Here is a 20,172-nt window from a genome sequence, read left to right as displayed (position 1 = left end):
CAATCAGCAGCCCAAGGCCATTAGACCAAAGTTTAGACCGAGTCACAATGGATGACTTGTGTGTTGCTTGTGACTACCTTTTGTATTTAAAAAAAGTTTTTTTTTATCTGAAAAGCTTTGGTGTGAGTTTCTTGTCACAGCAAGTATTCAGCTAAATATTCTCATATGTCCTTGAGACTGTGTGAGTTTCTGTAGCTGGCCCTGACCTTTGATCTCCACGTGAGGTGTGAGGCGGTGTCCCTTGTAAAAAATAAATGACAGATTACAGCATTGCTGGTGGAGAAAGATGTTTTGGACATTTTAATAGTTAAAATTCATTTGAAAGGTTATAAGTTATTATATTGATTAACAACATCTTACAACCTGGATTTATTAAAACTTTTCAGAAATGGTTCAAAACAAAATAGCATAGTTATCAAGCTATAAATGCTGCTTTTGTTACTTTTTCAAATGCTTATACCCCGGATATACATTTTTTAACAATACCATTTTAAGAATGACATTCTTAGGGAGACTGACTATATTAATCAATTGAATAATTGTCCCAGAATGTTTCCTGATGTCATTAATTTGTCACATCATGACAAATCAGTGAGTTACCCTGAAAACACAGTCCCCCTTGATTTCAACAAAGCCTTCATGAGAGTATTTCGCCACGGTATTGACAGAGACCTTGAAAGCATTTAAAAAGATAAACTACCTATCAGGTAGCAGTTTAGAGCAGTGGGATTGCACAAATCTCAGCCCTGAGAGCTTTTTTTTCCTCACCAGGCAGCTCAGATGCCACCACGCCACCAGGAACAGAGGAGGCAGTGTATTGGCACATGACACAGCAAACACACCACCCTCACACAATCTGGCCTTCGCCAGCCAGCCCCCAGTCTTCCCTTCCGTCTCCTCTGCCAGGAAACAAAAGCAGATAGAGAGGAGGAAACCACGCTTCATTGGAAGTATGTGATGCAATGAGGGGGTGTAGAGGTAAGTAGGCAATAACAGGCTTTTCTGTGTTGACTCACCAGGGTGAGGTACAGATTAATAAGTGGTGAACTACTCAAGAACCCTGGACTTACAAAAGCCCCAGCTTCATTGTGTCTCATTTGGTTTGTGGTAATTAACCCAAAGTGGTTTGGGGGAATATAGCCCATGAACAATATCATCTGAAATGGTAAAGGCATTATGGTGGGTTCTGTGTTATTACTTCTAACCTTGAGGCCCTGTTTTGTAGAGGCTATATGTCAAAATCCCCTTCTGGGTTAATCCGACCATAGTCAGTGTTAAACTGCGTTTTTAATGTAAATAACTATCATCTATATTTTTGAATAATGTAACATATTATTTGGTTGACTAGTAAATGGTAACTACCCTCAAACATTAGGCTCATGATGAGCCAGCAAAATTGTATTTCCTCTCCCCATTTTTGATGAGTTTGAGCCAAATTACACTTAACTATAATTGAGAACTTGAGCTTATTTTGGTTGTACTACAGTAATTCCAAGAAAAATATTAAATTAATACAATCTGTACTGCATATACTGTCCAACTGTCTGGATGTGAACAGCCAGACTTGACATGTGACAGCATGAGAGGTTTGTCAGGTGTAATGCAGAGGGGAAGTATAACAGAGAATCTAACACTGTGAAATGAAATGACAGTGAAAATAGCGGAAGTGAGTCCAGTTACCATTTGTACGACGTGTCATTACTGTCAGCACAGCATACCACCAGTGCTGATGGGAAGTTGTATGTCCAAAATGTCAACTTTTCAGGAAAATAGCAAATGTGAAAATTGAATACAAGAAACGTGTTATTTAGTTTTTGTAAATGCTTTTAGTGCTAAAAGACCACACATTATTCTAATATTGACATTCTGAGTCTTCAAGCCTGCTACTCACCCTTCTAAATAACTTAACATAATTTCAACATTATTGAAAAAAAACATATCAATGCCAATGAGCTGAGAGGCTCAAAGAAGGAGTATTTTTGCAAACAAAAAAGAAAATCATATTTGCTCTTATTATTATCATACATACAGAAATCACTGTAGAGTCAGGACCCTGTGGCTGGTGGTAGTGGTTATGAATCGTGTATGTTTCATTTTCATGTAAAGCTGCTGAACAAGTTTCAGTTGTATGTGCATTAATTCCTACAGATTAGACTTTGTCTTTTGATTTTCTACAAAATCTGAGCCAGTATCTTGACCCATACTGAATCAATAGCTTAATGTTATACATTTCAGACAGAAGAAGAATGGTATACTTTTCAAAAAAATATAATTGTAAGAGTGTAGATAAATCAATGTCCAAATATTTCAGAAAATACAGAATATGGTCTTCATGCCTCTAGAGGCAACTTTGAGCTAAATCAACTTTATTTCCTTTATGAGTCAGTAATCAATGAAGATCTTTAAGATTTAGGTGGATGTCCTTATGAAGTGGGCAACTGCTACTTTGGAAAGTAACAACAACAAATCAATGTCCCCCTCTGTTCAGAAAATCTTATGATAGCTGAGTTTGAACAAAATATTTCTGAGTCACACATCTGGGAATTCATCACCTGAGAATATTTCTCTCGGAGATGTTGCCTAACTCAGATATCTGTTTGCTTTAAAAAAAAAAATAGATAGAGATTATCATGTATATCTCTGCTGTCTTTGCTTAGATGACTGCCATTATCTGTTGCAAAAGGAATGTTTTTCCAGAAAGATCCTTATTATCAGTAGCTGGAGTAAACACTCTGTCCTTGGGAGGCTAGCAACACCTTGGCCTGAAAAAAACAAGGCTATGACGCACAGACTGCCGCAGCCACAAACGTTACAGCACAGGTGTGTAGGAATGCTTATGAAGCAGGCTAAAAAGGGACATCACAATCTGTATACCCATCGCTTAGTATTATACTTAGACATGACATACAGTAACAGTATTACTCAGTATTACTCAGTACCACACATGTCAGAATTCAAATGTCAGAAATGTCTGAGAGAAATCAATAGCTGGAGGAATTTCTTAAAAAAGCAAAACACTATGTTTTGGTATCATACACCCAAATGTTTACATTGTCAATGTAATTGATAAGAAATATTTTATCTATTTGAGTGTTTCAGGCCTTGTTTTGGTATGAATACATACCATGCATCTAGTTTGGAAAGAATCTTTGTGTGATGGGAATCACAATGCTGGTGACAAATTCCCAGCTGGCATTTTAAAATGCAATTTTTGTGGAATTTCCACATTTGAAAGAGAGACAGATGGTTTTTTGTGCCCTGTCAAAAACACTTCCCTGATTTGCACATGAGTAATTCACCACATGGAACAAAGTGAGACAAATAAAATTGTTAAGGGCAACAGATCACCATGAACAAAATGGTATTATGTTGGTTAAATCACACTGTTGCTTGTGTTTGCCTGTTTATCCACTATTTAAAAAACTTACAAAATTTAAAAAATGCAATTATACACAAAAAGTGATCTTTCTCTCCCTGTCCTGTCTATTGAGGCACCTAGTTGAGCTTCGAGTCAGCTGATGAGTGGAGATTCCCTTACAAAGCTATCTTTGTCTTTTATCTTTGCTATCTTTGTCTGGTATTTTGAGGACATTTGTGTGACATTATGTAATTATGCAGTACTTCAGCATTCTTGCTATTATTTGTGACTATACAGTGTATTAGTCATTTTGTACCAAGTTATGATATCCACCATTTCATAAAAGGGATGTTTACTCTTTCATATCTAATTAGAGCACAATTATATTAATTGTAATCTGTTTTTACATAATAATGACTTCCAAAATAGGTACAAGGCAGATATACATTGCACTGTTCTAAGAGCTTTTTAAATAAGATATCAGGGCCTTACAGTTAATTGTACATACATTTTAGTACAGTAAAGTAAAACATTGATATTCCAAAAACCTTGCCAGTTTAAGAAGCATGAATTAAACATCTGTTTATCAGTCTAAACTGGCATCTTGTGTATCTGTGGGCTTTCTGTGGGGTCAAAAAGGTCAGTCATCACCAAGGATTCACCCCAGCAACAGGCTATTCCATTCAGTGAAGCCAGGAGAGGGGGTGGGGGTGGGGGGGGGTACCTTACTGCTGACCCAAAGATATCATCTTACCTGTAACACTGGGACATTGTCTGCGGCCATCTCTGAGCGGCCCACTTTGGAAATCATTTTGTAGATATGCTGGGCATTTTCACACTTCAGAGGGATGTTCACACATTCAGGATCAGGATGTGTGTTCAGCATCTCTCACAGCTTGACTGATATGGGGGCTTAGAGTCTTAACCGTGTCATGTTTAAAAAGAAACCTTTACCTGATGTGTTTTGTTTGTGTTCTCTATGCGTGAGCTGCCAGAGGCTCAGGTGTAACACATACAACCCAACTCAAGGGGTGTTGGGTTTCTACCCAGTAGGGTCTGGCTGGCCTCCTCCAGCTACTGTTACTAGGCTATTCTCATCACTAATTCATCTGCGCTCTTCACCCAAAGCTCTGGGCGGCTGGTTGGTTGGGTGGTTGGTCGGCTAAGCAGGGGGAAGGACAGTGTTGCTCTCTCTGCCAGAGCAGTGCACCACCAGGGTTCCTAGAGGAGGAACACACCTGAGCCGGGGCTGATGCAGAACGGGGAGGTTATGAGCCCGCAGGACTCCAAGGCAGCAGGGGCTGAGGCCATGGAGGAAGAGAAGGCCCAGAACCAAAATCAAGGGTGTGCGGAGCCCACAGCGCCTCCGCTTCCTCCTCCTTCACCACCACCACCAGGGCCACCAGAATACCCAAGACCCAGGCTAATTTTTCACACCCAGCTGGCTCATGGAAGTCCCACAGGCCGCATCCATGGATTCACCAACGTCAAGGAGCTATATGCCAAGATTGCCGAAGTGTTCAATATCTCTCCCTCAGAGGTACAAAACAAAACTGGCTACAGTATGCATGCAACATGATTACATACTGGCATTTAAAGTTACGTTGAAAATAATCAAAATTTAAAAATTGCTTTATTCCCTTGCATTTCTTGTCTGGTAGGCCAGCTGCAAATAGGTGTTAGGTTTCCACTCTAGGCTGGTTTCCATGATACCATATTGAAGATCATTTGCCGTCGCTACTGTCTGCCAGACTTTGTACTCATCTGTGTCTTGACCAGGATCAATAATGGAGACAAATTATAATGTTCTGTAGTCAGTAAACACCACACACGATAATTGACAGTGATGGAAAAGAATTTATCTTTGAAAGTTACTCAATTAACAAAGAAGGGTACAAGAAAAGATAATGAGGGCTTAGTCACACTGCTGCAAATATCATGAAAATTCCAATCCATTTGAACAATTACCGCTAAATACTGTACCTTTTTTCCTGATTAATTGGAAATAATTAGATTCTGTAATTATCAGCATTACGTTTAGCAGTGCTACATTTTAGCTCAAACAATACCAAAGATAAAATAGTCAAAAACTCAAGTAAAAACCATGGCACACCAGTGATTTAGTGTTAAAGCAGCAGAGGCTTTTACTCCTTTGTCCTCAGTTTGTAATGCAGGCTTTCTGTTTTGAAACAACTCACTGAATTATCTGTGCTTTAGACACATTAAATAATGTATTTCAGGTAATAGGCTTTTCCAAAATGTTTATACATTATCGGATTAAACTATCCCTTTATAGCGCTACAGGATCTAAATTGCTGTTTTCAGCTGCTCACAAGGCCAGAATCCTTGGGAGATGAAATGTTCTCACTAAATCTTTAGTAGGTCAGGGCTAGCCAAACTATACTGCAGCCTGATGCTCAGTGATAAACACAACACACAGGTTGTCTGAGGTAGACTTCCGTGTAGTTATCATGGAAAGAGTCATCAGCCGGATACACCTAATTTTTGTATCTCAAACAAACATTTAGATGATATTTGTCCAGAGCAGCTAGAAATAGACACAACAAGGAAAGTCATCAGGAAATATGTTGAGGGAAATTGAAATTTTAAGAAAAACTAAGGCTTTTCACAGTCAATCAATTTTCTGTCTTGTGCTTGTGCATGTTTTGCTTGCAGATACGTATAAAATTTACTATAATGAACTGAAAAATAAATCATGACTGAGAATATTTACATGTCATCTCTGCAAGTTACTGTCTGAAATGTTAAAATGCAGTCTGTTGTATGTGCAGATCAATATTATATGAACACGATAAACTATAAAAACATTGGAACTCAATTCAAATTTTAAGTAAATATGATGATCGGCATGTATACCGCTGTTCTGCAGCGGTTTCCTGTATATTATGGTAATACATCCAGCAACAGAACAATAAATATTCAACACTAACCTTATCTAATACTTATCAGTACCGTTATGAAGGCCACCATGTGGCTTTCCTATGTACATTCCATAGCAGCTAACCTTGATAATCTTATCAGGAAAACACCAGGCATGTATCTTTCAGGTTGGACTGTTTCATTATGTTACACAAGACTGCCTTCCAAAATGCTATGTGCTTAATATTTTTCTATTTCTTTCTTTTTTTTAAATTTTTTTTTAGAAAGAACTGTCGACTGATGTTCATTAAGATATCATATTAGGATATCACAGTACCTTAAACAACAGTTTAACGTCCATCTTTGATGTCACATTTGCACTCTAAACATTCACTTGACACTTGTATCAACTGGAGTTTACACATTCTGTATGTAACTCTCAGACACTTTTGGAAACTATACATTGGTTTGAATGCATTTGTCTGTCTATATGTGTCAGCCCTGTGGTAGTTTGGCGCCCTACTCGGATTATAGACTGTCCAGTTTGTGCTGGGATAATCTCCAGCCACCCTGAAAGAATAAACAGTTTAGATACCCATTGGATAGATTACTATTAATAGTGAGCAATGCAATGGTTTGAGCCTCTCACTGTAATGATTATGTAACAATAAATAGTAAAAATTATTATTTTTTAAACATTTATACTGACTTTTTCTGTGTTGTTTAATTGAAAAAAAAAACATGAGATAGTGAGATAGTGAGAAGTTCAATTGTTTTTTGACCTCCTGTGGACTGAAAAGCAGCAGCATACAGATCTAGCTGTTACAGCTAGATGACACAGCAAGACCTTGGACCGCAGTCAGACTGTTGTACTTGCCAAGAGAATCACTATGAGCAATATCTAACAGGAACTGCGCCAAGTCAGATAACAGTTGACCGAGGTTATCTTGAATTTCCGTTATGATTACACAGTTAAACTTGAACTTGAACTTTAGGCCTCCAAATGAAAGTTTAACACAGGAAATTGTACAAACAAAGCCAATTATATTTATAAATTATAAAGGAGCCCTAAATGTGATAAGTAAGCACTTGCATTAAAACAAACTTTGTTAGAAAAAAAAAACTTTTTCCAAGAAATACCCTGTGACTAGGATGTTAGCAGAGTAGCCTATAGTTGGAAGAGATCTTAATGTTATCAGAGTCACAGGTTTAATCCTGCAATATCAAATGTGCAAATGCAGCTCTTTAAGACACATATGCTATAATACATGGCTGTTATAATAGATGTTATGATCCTGAAATGTGGTCACATTTGATTACTTATTTTCTGACACGCTTTTGAATAAAAGCAATTGTCTTGAATGTGTATTGCTGACAGCTATTTATTGTATTTTTTAAAAGCAACAACTGTTTGTTATTTAAGCACTTCACTTGTGAAACAAACAAAAAATGTATCTTGTTTGTGCATTAAAAATTATTATTATTATTATTGTTATATTATTAATGTAATTTTAGGCTTGAATGTAGAAATATACAAAACCTCTTAATGAGTTCATGGATGAGCTCATAACAAAATGGCCACACTTGCCAAACCAAATTTATTTGGCTCTATCGCCCTCTGCTGCTCAATCTATATACAGCACAGCTAGAGATATTTGTGAAACATTTTCTTTTACTGTAAATGATGGAAGCTGAAAATGAAACACCAGGGCATCATGTCACAGGATTACAACAGAAGTTCATAGTCACCTTGTAATATTGTCTGTATAATCATCTTTGATTACATGTAATGGAAATAAGCAAGGGATTACTGTTGTCTTCCAAAACATGTTTTCTTTTTATAAAAAGGCCACAGATGATCTGCCTATATATATGAACAACTGTATCCACTCATAGTTTACACCAAAAACAAGTTGAAGTAAATTCTTTGGCCATATAACTGACATTAATTTGAATAGTAGGGTAGCATTTTTTTCTAATGCAACAATGCATAAATATTTATGTCTCAAAAGAGTATTTGTGGTGTTCATGGAAGCTGCTAATCAATACTACACTTCTATAACCCCATTTAAATGGCACACTACTAAAATAAAGCTAACTTTCCATCAGTGCCATTATCATTTCCTTCCTTCATATTCTCAGCTGCCATTTACATTATCTTTTTAGAGACACTGGAAAATGTTTTAGTTGTTTTTTGTTTCTTCAACAAAGATGCTTACCCTCAACCTTCCAGTTGTAAAGATATATTGAAGATGTAAGTTATTAATATTTTTATATATAGTGTTTAGTATTATACAACAAATGCTCTTCATACAGTGATTTTACTACTGTAAAAAGAAAGGATTACGGAGACCTGAACTATTTTACTGTAGAGTGTTGGTGTCATATCATGTATCGCAATATTAGATAATATCTTTCTAAAGTTCATAATGTTCATTTTTATTGACTATATGTCACACCAGTGTTGATTAAATTCTGTGATATCTTTTGGAGTCATAGTGTGTGGTGCTGTTATATTGGATTATTTTATATTTGGGGGTATTAATGGTGTTTCACTTTCATGATATTGGATTCGCATATGTTCATAATAGAAACAACAAAACATTTGGTCCATCTCTGCTTTTCAGATCCTTTTCTGCACCCTTAACTCCCATAAAGTGGACATGCAGAAGCTACTGGGGGGACAGATCGGACTGGAAGACTTTATCTTCGCCCACGTCAGAGGGGAGACCAAGGAGGTGGAGGTGACAAAGACAGAGGACGCCTTAGGCCTCACCATCACAGACAATGGAGCTGGATATGCTTTCATTAAGGTGAAGAGCAGTGAACTGACATTGTCATGAAATCTCATTTGAATTTCTTGTTGGCAATGGAAAAATTCTGTGTTTTTGCTGTAGAAGAATAACCAGGACAACTTCCAGTGAAATAGCCGGAGCCTCTAGAGTCTAACCTTTCAGTCCTTTTTGTTAAGAGGCTACTTTAAAGCAATTATCTATAATTCATTGTCAAATAAAGGATTAAGGGTTTAGTTTGTAGCACTCAAATAATGATTTACATTACATGCACTCTTTAACTCGAAAATACCTTTATAGGATCATTCACATTAGAAGAAATATTAAATGAAAACTCTTAGATTTTTATTTTCCAAAGTGAAAATGTATTTTGAAAAGGGTGAATTCAACTATCACATTCTCCAACTTCAATCTGTTTCCTCCAGAGGATAAAGGAAGGCAGCACCATAGACCGACTGAAGTCGGTATGTGTTGGTGACCACATCGAGGCCATCAATGACCAGAGCATTGTAGGGTGTCGGCACTACGAGGTTGCCAAGATGCTAAAAGAGCAGCCGAGAGGCATACCCTTCACTCTCCGTCTGGTTGGCCCCAAGAAAGCCTTTGGTAAGTGGAAAATATTTGATACAGCTATTACAGTCATGTGGCAGAACAGATGGAAAATAGGAATACAGCACAAAACCTTCAGTATTAAAAATGGCAGTTTAAAGAGAACATAATAGAGAACATAATAATATTTAATTATTTGTTTTCGAAAAGCTGACATACCAGGTAGTTAGGGTTCACCTTGTAGTACCAACTATTGTTTCGGTATGTTTTGAATTGCTTTCAGGTAACATTGTCCAATTAAATGAATTTGGTTTGGTGCTAAATATACAACCCTCTAGCAGGAAAAACAAATGGTGCAAAACAAGAAAAGATATTTGCAAATACTATTCATAAAGCATCCCTGGGTATACTGTAAATCGAATCCTATTAACATGGTTCAAATGAAAACAAGCAGGACTCTTGATTTCGAGAACCAGAAGGCAAATCCACTAGAATATGAGAAAGAGGAAAGTTATCCTTTTGTTTCTTTGGCACACCTAAGAATCAGTAGTGTGCATTAAATTGTTGGGCTGTGATTCATAACACTGACATTTAATATCATTAGAGCCAAGAGCTGCCCCAGGTGATTTTTCTTTATGACAAAAGTGTCCATGCAAGGTAAAGCGCCAACATCTAAGTGGAACTAACCAGAAGCCCCGCTCTGTTGTCCACAGTTAGATAAAAGAAGTAGATGGATTTCAACATTCCTTAATAAACATGAAGATTAAACAGGAACAGTTTAGAAATTACTGTCAATCTGCCAACGAGTCTGGAAAAGTTGTTAGACCCGGCAGCTACAATTAATTGACCACTATTACAGTGGTGGTTGTTAAGCCTCAGCCAGAAGAATCTTGTGTGACAGTACATGTTTAAAAGCGGCTGTGCAGGGATAAGTATGGGTCAGTTGGGGTTTGATTTTGTTAATAATATGAAAAGTGCCACCGGTGACAAGACTAGAGTAAGCACTACAGAGAAAGAAAATAAATCTTTTTGGTTGTCGGTAAACAAAGTTATTTTTCTTAGACTGGGTTTTGATATTTCAGGAAGAAAATAAGTAGTTGGGAAATACTTTTCTCAAAAAAGATATATGCAGTTGTTTGGAAATCAACTCCTCAAATTCAGTTACTGAAATGAATTTTCATTTCCAATCATGCACAGGCAAAATGAAAAAGGCTTTGAGGGATTTTCCATCTCATTGCAACCACAGGAAAAACTAAAGCTCTTTGAAAATTGGATACTGTAGAGCATGTATTTGCATGCAGAAAAGAAACAAACTTAGCCTTTCATAGGGACACAGAAACATCCTGGTTTGGGTTACACACACATGTTTGTCTAGACCACTTAAACAGCTGGAGAATGTTGACTTCAATGTTGACTTACAATAATTCCTTGCAGGCTTGCCCTAATCTTAACCCTAATCACAACTGCTACGTGCCTAACCCCAACCATTAAACCAACCTTAACCCCAAAACCAAGCCCTAAAAACAAATGGTCAACAACAGTGTATGTAACAGTGTGAACACCAGTCAAATATGATCATTACACTTATAGAGAGAGAGAGATAGACAGAGAGAGAGAGAGAGAGAGAGAGAGAGAGAGAGAGAGAGAGAGAGAGAGAGAGAGAGAGAGAGAGAGAGAGAGAGAGAGAGAGAGAGAGAGAGAGAGAGAGAGAGAGAGAGAGACAGCTCCAAATGTACCTGCTGAATTTTTCCTGTTGCTGGAGAGCTTCAAAGCCACTTTCATTTACATGTCAGCCATTTATCTGCCAGGAAAGAAAATGGCTGAACAGGTTCATAAGTTTATCTACTATTATATTACTAATTATTAGGTGACATCAACTAACTGTTTCAACTTCCTCTTGATGATGACCTCTTACACAGAGCACATTTTGCATTTTGACTGCACCTTTGACCTTTCATTTAGGGACAGTCCCTTTCACTATGACGGTGTCATTCTCCATTTTCCTTTCCAAAAAATATGTATCTGTCAGTCCACTCAAAAGTGCAACAGGAGCCTTATTTATTGCTTTTGTTTTAGTCACATTTAAAGGAAAGAAGGAAGTCTCCTCCTATGAGTGAATAGGGCTGGAGCTGACGACAACCTTGCTTATCAGACAGGAAACTAAATCCATGACCGGCGAACTGACTTCCTGTTAGACAATCAGTATCTCTTAGTAAATTGTTTATGCAACGACTGATGTTAATGAAAGAAAGCTGTCATTGAAAAGTGGGAGTGCCAATAGGATTATATCATCTTTATGGTCCTAAATGTCCTAAATATTAGCCAAAGAGAATCCTAGCTGATACACAGAGTAACAGTAATTTACATTAAAAATTCAAGAGAACGTTGCTGTCTCCAACAACATAATTAGAGTAGCGATTGTATACTGCATGTCTCGCAAAACAACATCCTAGTGATGAACTTTGAATCCCTGATTTAAAGAGAAAAGTGTAACACTTTGGTGAAAGTTGTGAGTGAGGAGGAGAAACACCTACACATACAGCAGTGGAGAAAATATGCTTTAATAGAGGTTTGACTGTCAGGTTTTAAGACCACACAAAGTAACTTAAAGAGTAGCTACATACAATAGTTGTTTCCTGAGTGTCAGTCACAAGCACTGATTGACATAGCTGATGTTGACCCTTGACCTCTCCCAGGGCACTACTGGGTTCCTTTGGAATTAGTAGTGCATAATCCTAAGCAGAGATGTGTATTTTCACACAGACCCAAGGGTTTTGTGTTTTTAAAATAGCTCTTTGAGAATCATGTCTACATGTCATATAAGGGCAGTGATGATGTGGTATTATTTTCCTGTGACAGCTGATTTACAGTAGCCAACTTCACTGTTAACACAAAGGTATTAGGCTTACCAGTTAAATGGGCAACAGATGGATTAGAAATCCATGACTCACATTCAGTCTAATGCTGAGCTCATTTTCTTCCTTTAATGGAACTGTTGAACTTTTAAATTGTTACTAAGGAACACACTGATAATAGCAACATGACGACGTGATTGGCTCCAACACTGTTCTTTCGAAGAGGATGAAACACAGGAAACATCAAAGCAAAATATACACTGGATTTGCACCACTTCATCACACATCATTTATTTAAACAATATTTTATGAAACTAGCAACAGTAGTGGGGTGTCCTCAGGTAAACTGAACATGAATAACAGACTATCCAGTTAAAAATGACGGTGCACACATCAGAACAAGGAAATGTGAATTATAGCGCATTGCTTTGGTCTCTGCTAAATGTGTTCTTCCCAAGGTAAATACGTGTTGTGTAATATGTGTTGTGTAGGAAGTAATGTGTGGGAGTTTTTAAATAGTGCCACCTGCAGAAACTTAAATATCATATGTGGAAAGAGACAGGTGACCACTAGAAAGTACAGTGCTGTGTAAAAACATGTCACAAGTAAGTAGATAAAAATCCCACAGATTGTCTCTTCAAATTGGATTAATTATATCATTCTGTGTGTGTGGTTAGATATGATCGGAATGAGGACCAGAGCGCCAAAATCCAATGAGGGCAAGATGGTGAACGGGAGGGAGACTCTGCGTCTTCGCTCCAAGGGTGCTGCGACAGTTCAGGAAGTGGTTAGTTTCACATGCTCTGCCGGACAATGACCACTTAACTTCCTGATGTACTCAGATAATGACGTGTTTCCATGCACATATTTACTCCTACTCATGTATTTTTTTTTATTAATTTGCAGAAATGTCCTCTTATAGCTGATTATATCATTTTTATCTTGTCTTGAACACCCTTTGATTTGTGCTGTGCAGATGATAAAAACCATAATTCCCAAGCTGAATAATAGAGAACTAACATGACCTGACCTGAACTGAAATGAACCAGAAACCCTAGTTGGTCTCAGCCACACATAAACTAACAAGCACACAATATCCGTTATTCCCCACCCAACAATGTCTCTTAGCATCGGTGGAGTTGACCCTGTACACAAAGTGGTTCTCACTTCCTTCGTTTTGATGTAGGATGTTTCACATTATACAGAGCTGCGATGTTGACCTGTAGACTCCTTCACTTAGAGGAAGTTAACACCTCTCACTGAGGTTTTTTTTTATAATCATCTATAAACTGATATATTTATATAACATAAAGACAAGTCATAAAATAATAGCACAAGACATTCTTGGCTCTAACATGTTTTGCTCCATGTTCCATCACCATATTTAGAACATAAACACCGGTGAAATTCCAAACAGCTCTGTATTTTCCTGTCTTCCTTGCCAGCAGAATGAGTTTGAGGAACAGGCCACCAAGAAAGTGGATGACCTGCTAGAGAGCTACATGGGCATCAGGGATTTAGAGCTAGGTAAGACCACACACTAATACATGTGTCATTAAAAAATGATCTTTTTGCCCACGTTTGGATAAAGGGAAGTGAGCTAGTGCTGAATGGATGTTCACAAAGAGGTTACAGTGGTCACAGTGGGTTGTAATAGACAGGCAAACTGTCTGCGTTGCATCACTCTCTCTCTGGCAAGCTGGGATAGACTCACCTCAACCCTGAGACAAAGCAAAGGAAAATTCCTCCTCACGTATCACCACAAATCATCTATGATAGATGGAGTATACTTGACTATTTTTGATGCACATTTCCTCCTTTCTCACAGTTTTTGGTTTTGAATGTTTGTTAGTGGAGGAAGTGGGGGAAGTTGAAAATGAAGAATAAAAATGAATTTATTGTGTGTCAAAACAGAAGGGCGTCTTCTCCCTGTTGGACATCCGGGAACAATCAGGAATCTGAGTGGGACACATACCATAGGCTTACTTAACATTTCTTATGATTTGAGCTTGCCCTTTCTCAGACTTTCAAGGCCAGCAGGTTATCAGTTTCTCAATCAGATCCTCAGTCTTGTTGTTTGGTTGGAATAGATCCTATAAAAACATGTATGTTTACCGAATATGATTCACTTTTATGTCAGTTACAGAATGATTTTTAACAAATTTCTGTTGCTGAGCACAGTATACACTATATACAGTAATACATCAGCATCCAGGTCATCCTTACACTCAGATAACGTAAGACAGATATAAATCTGGTTTGCATACAAACTCCTTTTGAGGACATATCAGTGTATTAATGAGAGCTGATCCAAATTGTCTGACACAGCCTTCAGCTGGAGATCACATTTCTTTATTTGTCATACATATCTTCATCAGGTTTGCTGATTGACCAGGAAACTGACACTGAAAAGACCAATGCAATATAATTCATTTGGGGAGTCACCCACAGTTATCCCTTTATTGACAAAAATCAGAGAAAATTAAATGTGTGTATCCCTTTTTCTCTGCAGCAACCACCATTGTGGAAGCGGGCAAAGACAAAAAGAACCCTGATGACTTTGCAGAAGCCTTGGACTCGGTTCTGGGAGATTTTGCTTTTCCTGATGTGTTTTTGTTTGATGTCTGGGGAGCTATTGGAGACGTCAAGAATGGCAGAATCTAGGTAATTACTGTAAACCAAAGACAGAGAGAGAGCGAGAGCTCTGTGCCCTGGTACATCCAGCTGAAAAATACAAACAGCGTAGAAGCATTTAAAGTTGCCTTCTCAGTCCTTGCATACATTTTCAATCACTTACTTTTAAACCATGACAGGGACTGCAATTAATTCAACCATTTCCTTTTGAACAGTCTGTCTGTAGGCACATTATCATGTTTTACTGAGATTTTGATAAATCTTTACATTATTATGGTAAATAAACATAACATAGAAAATTGCAGTGCAGTTTTGAAATAAGTTGCTTGCTATGAAATCAAATGCTGAAATTTATGTTTATTATGCAGGCCTTTAGCTGGTGATCTTGCTCAGAGTGAAAATTGTGATGGTAAAATAAGATTGTTTACCAAAATACAGTCTTATTCCCATACATAACAAATATTTCCACTTCCATAATATCGTCATAATTGGTATTTACTTTAAAAAAAAGTTTATGAAATTTTGAATGGCTCATTCTCGATACTTGTAGCCCCTCATGTAAAAGATATGTAAATAATCTATCAGGAAACAGTGCAAAAGTACAAACCACTGAACAATTAGTCAGTCATCTTAGAATCCAGGAAGTTAGATAAGCTGCAATTAACCTTTTTCCTCAGATGAAAAGCTACCGAGAAAAACAGAAGAACAAAGCCACATTTCTGATCCATCTGAAAGTCAGAATGTATCACTTCTCCGCTAATAATACTGGTATTCATGCCAGCAATCTGCATGTATGATATATTTTATGACATATAAAGAATCATTAAGTGTAAAAATGATATAAACATTTTTGCAAGCAGGTTTTTTTTTTAATTGGCTAAGTTTTTTTTTTTTCAATTTAAGGAAAGTTATTAAAACATTTCAATTTAAATACTCTCAAATATTAATAATAATCTGAAGGCATTAACCAGGTCTTTTCTCTGAAAATGTAATCATCACAGAATGAAAGTAAATGTGACAATCTCCAGTTGAAAGGTAATTACAAACAGGAACCCAACCCATAATTTCCCATGATAAAAATAGAAAATAAAGCTAGCTTGCGTGCATATAAACCATTCCCTTTGAGTTCCTTACCTTGATTTTGCCTAAAACAAATGAAGGTCTTCATATTGACATATTCTCAGTTGCTTCCCACTTCTGCCACGTGTTAGAAAACTTTGCTGGTTTGTTTCAAAGACAGAATGTAAATATAATAGTCGTAGTTGTTATACTTCACTATCATTGTTCTTAATTCTGATGTGCTGCTCTCATTTTCTGTCCCTGCATTGGGGCTATTTACTGCAAAAAGAGGGAAGCATTAAACTATTATACATGTTGGGGTTTGACAGTTATACGTTTTCTCGCTCACCAAACAATGTAAACAAGGTATGAAATCATATTCTTTGACATATCTGTGTTTACATGCAAGCAAGTCAACAATGAACTGCCAAATTTCAAAATGTGTCTCGATTTCACTCATTCTGGCAAGATTGTTCTTAGCTACATCAGTATTTATCTGAAAGTGATGTTTTGTTTTGACACTTTGTATATGATTGCACCTCTTTATGAAGACCTGAAAATGGTAAAATTGTAATAAAATGGTTGAAATCATAGTTGTCAAGCACTTGTGAGTTTAACAGAAAAGCCCATTTCACCAGTTTTCTTTTTAAAGATGATTTTTTTCTAGTTTTTATTTTTGACAGACAGTGCAAAGAGACAGGAAACAGTGAGATAGAGAGAGGGGTATGGCATGCAGTAAGGGTCCCCTGGCTGGGATTTGAGCCGTGGACGTCACGGATATATGGTATGCACCATTAGGCCACCAGGGTGCCCCTTATCAGTGATTCTCAGCATTTTACTGTTCCTTTATTTACAATCACATGCCATTTTTAAAAAAAATCAAAGACATTCAACATTTACACTTCATTTTCACAGTTACAATTTAGCTAAATCTGTTGTGGTGACATTGGACAAATTATCAGACTGGATTTGAATTATGTAGCAACTATACATAATCAAATCCACACTTCCTGTTTATTGTTATCATAAACTCTGAGAGGCAGAGATGCTCTGGAGGCAGACATTATAACAGTTTTACTATCACTGGACTGAGGCCTGGAGAAAAGACAGGAAAATGAAAGGGAAACTGATTCATTATGGACTGAAATTTGCAATTTAGCCATACTATCCTGTGTCTGTCTTGCTGGTTAGCAACGCTTATTCTTATTCCAACTGTGCTCTGAAAAGCTGCAATTATTTTGAATTCTCCTGCCCCCTGAGCAAATCTACATCGAAGAAATATTCGCACAAGTAATATCCTTGAAACCAAGGTAGGCAAACACATACACCAGTACTCTCTCCAGGTGGAAATATTGGACTTCAATACATTTGAACTCCTCTGATAATTCACTTGATTCAAAGACAAACAAGACAACTGAATAAGCCTGTTGTTAAAGGATCAGCACAAACAAGTATTTTCCCACTAACCCTTATTTATACTTAACCTTTCTCACTTAACATATTTTCTCACTTTAAGACACGTTTCAGTCACATATCACTTTAAAATTGGCTTTAGCAGCACAAACTAATTGCCATTTATTTCCAATATAGAAATCCCAGATGTGGCTATCTCAAAACCTGAGCAAATAAAACTAATTGCTTAACACTGATGCCGGGATCAGACTACACAAATTCAGCCTGACTTTGAATGGGGCGTGTAGTGAGACATAATTGATGAACAGTGATGTGGCATCTGGGATGCCCCATGACACCCCAACAAAAAGTCAAGCATGTCAGATTTTTTTGTATTTTCCTGCCTAGTGTGACATCTCCTACAATGTGTTTCTTGACGTTGACCAATAGGATAACAGAGTGCTCTCTGGCGCACATATGTACACACCGACACAGAAAGTCAAAGCTGTCCAGCGACTGTGTGGCCCGAGGTGGGCCGTATTTAGTGTCCCAGATACCGGGGAGAGCAGCGGCTCATCTCCTCTTTGACTTTCTGTGTCGGTGTTCACATGTGTGCACCAGAGAGCACTTCAGTTATTGCAATTGTGAAACCACCTGACATTAAAACATATCTTTGTATCTTCATTTACAAGAGTATACAATTCCCAAATCCCAATCATTTTTTCGTCCACGAGACCTTCTGTTTACATACAGTGAGCCTGGTAGCTTTATGTAATGTTCCTGATATGTTAACACATTTGTTACCTGAAGCTCTTTTTGAAGGATAGACGGCCCACACTGCCCTCTTTGTGACACCCAGGAACGGGTCCACAATCGTTTTTCCTTTCTTTTCTTTTTGGAACACAAGACTAGCATCGCACATGCACGCTTCTGTAGCCATGATTGACAATTTCTTGACCCTCCTTCCCAACCACCTATGAACTCCCGCAAAGTTGTGAATATTGATTGGTTGGGGTCATACTTGTAGTGTTGCCAGTCTCCTGACCAAGACACGGCAAGAATTTATGGCACTATGATTGCCTAATCTGACATGGTGACCATCATGAAAGACAAAAATATCATGTAGTCTGATCTCGGCATAATAATGGTAAGTGAGAAAATATGCTTTCTGAAATTTTCATGAACTAACTGTTCAGTGGGAGGGTTTGAAATTAGGAGAACCACACTACACCAGTGAGTGATAAGTGAAATACCTACAAAACAAGTAACATATTCCTATAATGATGTGATATATTTATATAACACTATCAAAGACAGCAGGCAACTTAAATCCTCTGTAGACAACAATTACACTTTGTCACTTAAATGACTGACTTTTATATCAGTAATACTGAACAGCTAATGTGAGGCATTATTTTTTTTAGGGATTTCAAACTATGTATGCAGACACTGTCACCTTCAATGCAACATAATACATCTCAAACAAATATTGATCGAACATTTTTTGGTCTCATTTCTGAAATTGACAGTAAAAAGATTTTTCCTACGACTGACAATATCAACACTGCATTTTCATGGTCTGTGCCTATATTCAAGATTTCATTTGTTACAACAATCACGTCCTCATTGGCCTTCACTTCATTTTCCAGACAAGCATGCAGGGTGAAACAGAGGATCCCTTTTAGGGATACTGAAAAAAAGTTAGTAACCAAACATTTCAAAGTCTTGAAAGTTTGGTTTGATCTGCATGCATCATTAAAACCTTGAATACATAGAATATATGTACATGGTCTCAAATTGGAAATTGTACAAGAGGTTTCAGGGAAATTTAAGCAATATTTCATTTTGATGGAAACATTTTCACTTTTAAGTACCTTTACAAGATCAGCAGAAGTCAGTTTTCAGTATTAGACGCTCTTGGGATCCACTGTTCCACCGTTATCATCAACATTTAAGGCCATCCCCCAAATTTCTGGTAAATACTTTCAAGAATGAACAACACCTGAACAGTACTTGAAATGTTGAGGCAGAAAACATTGTCAAATAATTCTACCTGTCTAATGTTATGCTCAAGAGCATCTGAGCAGAGTGTGCATGTGCTTAATCAATATCCTGAATGACCACAGAATGCCCCTATTCACTTTAACAAGATATTTTTAACTGCAATATCATAAAAGCACTTGATAAAGTAATGCATGCAGAGAGAGCATTCATGAAGATAATTTTAAAGAGGACATAATATGCACATTTTCAGGTCTATATTTTTATCGTGGGGCTCTACTGGAAAATCTTTGCATCATTTACAGTAAAAAAAACTCCTTATTTATCTTGTACTGGCCCTTTATACAGCCCCTCAGTTCAGCCTACACAGGCAGTTTAGTTTCTGTCTCTTTAAGGCCCCTGTCCTGATGAGCCCGCTCTTTTCTTCTATCAGCTACTTAAATGGTAGTAATAGGATTTCGCTTCTTTTTCCCCATTCATTACTCGAATTAAAAACTTCTTAAATATATCCGTACATGTTCGAGCCTGAATCCGATTGGACGGCTGTTTGTGGGCATGCGCCAACAATCTGACGTCAGTTTGATGTGGAAGTAGAAATTTTTTTACACACGTTCCCCAACATAGACAATCGACATTATAACAGTATGTAAAT

General features: G+C 37.4%; 1 protein-coding gene across 2 annotated transcripts; it reads left to right on the top strand.

The window, feature by feature from the left end:
• The first annotated feature begins 4,492 nt into the window (after positions 1-4,492).
• gipc3 (GIPC PDZ domain containing family, member 3) lies at positions 4,493-15,965 on the top strand. 2 transcript variants are annotated; one of them, XM_044361791.1, is made up of 6 exons: positions 4,493-4,898; positions 8,866-9,051; positions 9,456-9,636; positions 13,112-13,221; positions 13,883-13,961; positions 14,947-15,965. In XM_044361791.1, exons 1-6 carry the CDS (start codon positions 4,611-4,613, stop codon positions 15,096-15,098), a joined length of 996 nt encoding a protein of 331 aa, XP_044217726.1. In that variant the 5' UTR covers positions 4,493-4,610; the 3' UTR covers positions 15,099-15,965. The 2 variants fall into 2 exon arrangements, with proteins under 2 accessions (XP_044217726.1, XP_044217725.1); XM_044361790.1 differs by having other exon boundaries at positions 13,880-13,961.
• Positions 15,966-20,172: the final 4,207 nt, after the last annotated feature.

This window comes from Thunnus albacares, chromosome 9 (assembly GCF_914725855.1).
Source record: "Thunnus albacares chromosome 9, fThuAlb1.1, whole genome shotgun sequence".
Lineage (NCBI taxonomy): Eukaryota > Metazoa > Chordata > Actinopteri > Scombriformes > Scombridae > Thunnus > Thunnus albacares.
Note: the sequence above shows the minus strand (reverse complement) of the source record. Positions and strands in the feature narration are given on the sequence as shown.